Source organism: Hordeum vulgare, chromosome 6H (assembly GCF_904849725.1).
Source record: "Hordeum vulgare subsp. vulgare chromosome 6H, MorexV3_pseudomolecules_assembly, whole genome shotgun sequence".
Taxonomy (NCBI): domain Eukaryota; kingdom Viridiplantae; phylum Streptophyta; class Magnoliopsida; order Poales; family Poaceae; genus Hordeum; species Hordeum vulgare.
The window spans coordinates 304,442,929-304,447,052 of record NC_058523.1 but is presented as its reverse complement, the minus strand read 5'-3'; the positions used below and the strand labels follow the sequence as shown (position 1 = coordinate 304,447,052).

Here is a 4,124-nt window from a genome sequence, read left to right as displayed (position 1 = left end):
CACAAACTAAAGTTGTTTCTTTCTTTAGTTTTGAGAAACTAAAGGGATCTTCAAGACACTAAAGTTGTTTCTTTCTTTAAGAAAGACGCTTGAGGTGTGCAACAATGAACGAAAGAGCCTACAGGAACACGTAGTCTCTTTAGCCCAAAAGAAGTTGTATAGGTCATTCCAGGACAAGTACATGGTTTTCTTGTTATTTGTGAAACAAAATCAAACTAAGAAAATACAAGATGTTAAACGGCAGTATGAGACACAACAATTTGTTTATTCAAAAATGAGCAAGTGCTTGCAATAATTAGCATGTAGACACTTCTTAGTACTTATAGTACATTAAGTGAAGATACCGGATGTCAGCACTTAGTGCATAAAGGTCATTAGGGATTGTTTTATCTTATGATTGGACTGGAAATACAAAATAAAGAGAACTTCCTGGAATGGGGAGTGAGGTAGCGTTGCCGGTGTAAGGGTAGGGCTGTCCGCCGATGGCCTTCAGGCAGTGCAGGATACAAAATTATGTTGAGGCATGATCTAGTGTTGTTGCATGCAAATTTCACACAAGAATAATGAACCGTACTAAAGAACAATGCCAATGAATCGTTGAAGGCTGCAACCATAACAACATGGTCACTGGATTTACATAAGGGGTTGAATTCATACTGTTTTGTAGAGTTGAGTGCCTATCTCCATATATTTTGGACACATAAGAATTATTTCGATTTGAAGGAGAAAGCCAATAACTTCAGAATCGTCAACCTGCATATATAAAAAATAAAGCAATGGTAATATTCTTATGATTTAAAAAAATGACGTCCTATAAAAGAAATAATATAAGTTTTAACAAATCATGGGTTTGGTTCAAACATCAAGACACCTAACGATGGCACTGATTTGCCATGGACGGTGATATTGACTATTGGAAGGTATAGTATAGCAGTAGATGAATTAATGTAATTCACGAGAACGGGCCGTGCGCAAGGAAGAGAAATTTGTAGTGACTATTTTTTTGGCTAGCAAAGTAAAAAACTTCGTACGTACGAAGAGATTTACTTCTGGTGAGTCACAAATTGCACCACAGCTTCGGTACCACCTCACGAGCTAGAACAGAGGCACGCACCGGCAGCATGAACACACGTGCGTCCATGCCCAAATGTTTGCCGTCCAATTGATTGTTTATGGTTGCAACTCCATACATGCAACACATCAACAGCGCCAACACCTCACGCTCACATGGAAGCAACTAACACCCAGCGGCTCCGGTGAGAGAAAGAGGAAAAAAAGATCATGCACCAGATCAAGGAAGAACATCACAGATCTCAACAGCTGCTGCTCACGGATCTGAATCAAGAAACTAAACAAAAAAGAGGAACTAACCTGACACTTATAGACTAAGAGGCAATAACGCAGAGCAGAGTACAATACAAACCAACCAATATCAGTAGTATATGATCATGATCATCACTCCAGTATAAACACAGCTCGCATGACATCCACCATTGCCCGATCAACCCCTACACCGCCGACCGTTGCCTCCTCTTGGGCTTGGCACGGCCTCGGCGCGCTGCGGGGCCAGAGCCGGAGCCGGAACCCCCGAAGATGGCGTAGAGGATGCCGCCGGACACCCTCGGCGACGGCGGGTCCATGTCTCAGGCCACGTCCTTGGTCCGAAACACCTGCTGATCGCGCAGTGTGCTTCCCCATCTGGCAAATTGGAGATAGGCTCCAATGGCTCATAGACATCCTCTTCAGATGTGCTCATTGCAATGCTTGAGACAGCATCAGGAACAGACTGTTGTTGGATGTACTCAACTGACTGGGTGGACTCCAGCAAATCTGACTGAGAGGAAATCTCAGGAGCTTGAATTTGTAGTTGCTTATTATGCGAGGAAGAAGCAACGTCGGAGTGGTTGGATGTTGTAGTCGACTCGCATGATGCTGAAGAACCACGTACAACACCTTCGGTTGCCACTTGTACAACCACAGTAGGAGCAGCTTGTGCATCCTGCACAGGGAAGTTGGTGCGAGCCAGCGGGCCATACATTGCTTTGGCTGCTTCATCATAAGCTTGAGCAGCAACTTCAGCAGTAGGGAACGTCCCCAACCAGAGCCTGCTGACCCGATTTGACTCCCGAATTTCAGCAACCCACTTCCCCCAAGTTCGTTGCCTTACCCCACGGAATCCACATTGTGTATTCTCAGGGCCTCCTTTCCCTTGCATGCAGCCCTTCTTTGAACCCTTTGCTGGTGGCTTCCTCGCCCGCTTTGCACCCTGTGGATCATGCTCGAGTTGTTGTTTCACTTCTTTCCATTGCTTGATCGTCTCAGAGACTGAATTAGGCCCATCACGTGACCTTCGAGGTCGCTTTTTCCTGTAGAACAAATAGCAGAGTAGCAGTTAGTACCGTATTCTCTCGGCGCCCTCGGTCAGGAACCGCTCGTCCCACACCAGGCCCGACGAGCCGGACCTTCTGAAAGTGGAGGACGATCTCTGCAGCCCTTCCATCTGCACCTATCCACCTCCCCTCTCTGCACAACGGACAAGCTTTACTTATCTGCAAGCTATGGAGATGAGAACACGAGAGGCAAGCAAGCAAGCAAGGATGTGCCTCTTGAGGGGTTGGTGCTTTGCCTTTGCCTTCTCTTGTACGTGTGTGTATATATGTGAGCGGAAAGGGACGACCATTAACGTACAGACAGGAGAGTAGTCAACAGTCGGTGCTACCAGGGCCTGTCTCTCCAATAATCTGCAATATTTAACAAACTTGTTATGGTACCTTTCGAAAGAGAAATTTGTGTAGCTTCAAAGTAGTTTTCATACGAACGTGTTATGGTACCTTTCTAAACGTATGATCTACGTCCCTGCTAGGCATTATGCCTGACCCCCAAGAACGTGCTTTGTTACCTTTTCAAATGGCATCTCACCGGTCACACACACGCGCGCGTGTGTCGCTGCTGCAAGAGAGCAAATAGAAATCATGAATCAAATCAAGCATCCAAATTTATTATAACTTGTGTGTGATAAAAAAAATTAATACATAATATTTCATACTAACATATTTCAAAATAACGGAAATTTCGATATGCTGGCATGGTGGAGAACATCAAAGCTTCGACCCTGCACCACCTCAGCAAAGGGGGAACATGAGGCGGTGGGTGTGACGAGCTAAAGGGTATTGCCTTTTGAAACACATCACACCATACTCCAGCCAACCAGGGAGTACTACCTGAATAATTACGTAAACTGAACTTTTAGTTGCATCAGGTGACTACCCTTGTCATCTCTAGATGCAAGCCTCTTTTCCTATCCTCTTCTCCAAGCATGCACCCGAGAACTGTTAAAAACGCAAATTTATGTACATGTTAACTCGAATAGTGGAACTCAAACGAACCTTCAGTCCATAGATCTTGTTTGAACTATGGCAGACTTTGTACATGGTTCAGATTAGCTCCTAATGAAAATTAAATATTTGGTTTACCTCTCAAATTGTGCTTCCTGCAACTTTTGTGCTGAGGAAGAGGAGCCTCAGGTGTTGCTGATGGCGGCAAGAGTTTTAAAAACAACCATCTAAAAGAACAGGGTAAAGAGTCAAACAGACCATCCAATCGACAAATACTACATCTCGAACCTTGAGTGCAGCTCCACTTTTCGAAATCACTGACAAATTCAAAAGAACATCTCCTGCCTGAACAAGCTGAAAATACAAGCATATAATAAGCAATCATCAGATAACCTACTCCTCGCCAGGCGGATTTGGAGCATAATTTTTTTGTCCTCATGGACGCGCCATGGAGAAGTGTAAATTCATTAAATACTTGTACCTAAATAAAAGCAGAAATTTGATTAACAAAACAAGCATGGAGAAAAATATGCCAACAACTGTGAACAATTGATCCGAAGGTATGACCTACACTGGATAGACTGAGGTCTCAACAGTGCATTGATTATGTCCAGCAAAATGGCAGCAACACCCCAAGAACAACGACCGCATCTTGTTCGGCCATACATTGGTCCATACTCCCTGAAATCATAGAACAAAAAACCGTGGAAAGTTGAAATAAGGAGTAAATACCATATCAAAAGAGTTCACAAATAGAAAGGAGAAAAAACGAGATCAGTAGAAAATCAA

At 43.9% G+C, this 4,124-nt stretch overlaps 1 protein-coding gene across 1 annotated transcript; it reads right to left on the bottom strand.

Moving 5' to 3' along the window:
- Positions 1 to 1,268: 1,268 nt before the first annotated feature.
- Positions 1,269 to 2,571, bottom strand: LOC123403247 (dehydration-responsive element-binding protein 2B-like). The gene is made up of 2 exons (XM_045097188.1): positions 2,463 to 2,571; positions 1,269 to 2,366 (listed from the first exon to the last, which is right to left on the bottom strand). Exons 1-2 carry the CDS (start codon positions 2,498 to 2,500, stop codon positions 1,502 to 1,504), a joined length of 903 nt encoding a protein of 300 aa, XP_044953123.1. The 5' UTR covers positions 2,501 to 2,571; the 3' UTR covers positions 1,269 to 1,501.
- Positions 2,572 to 4,124: the final 1,553 nt, after the last annotated feature.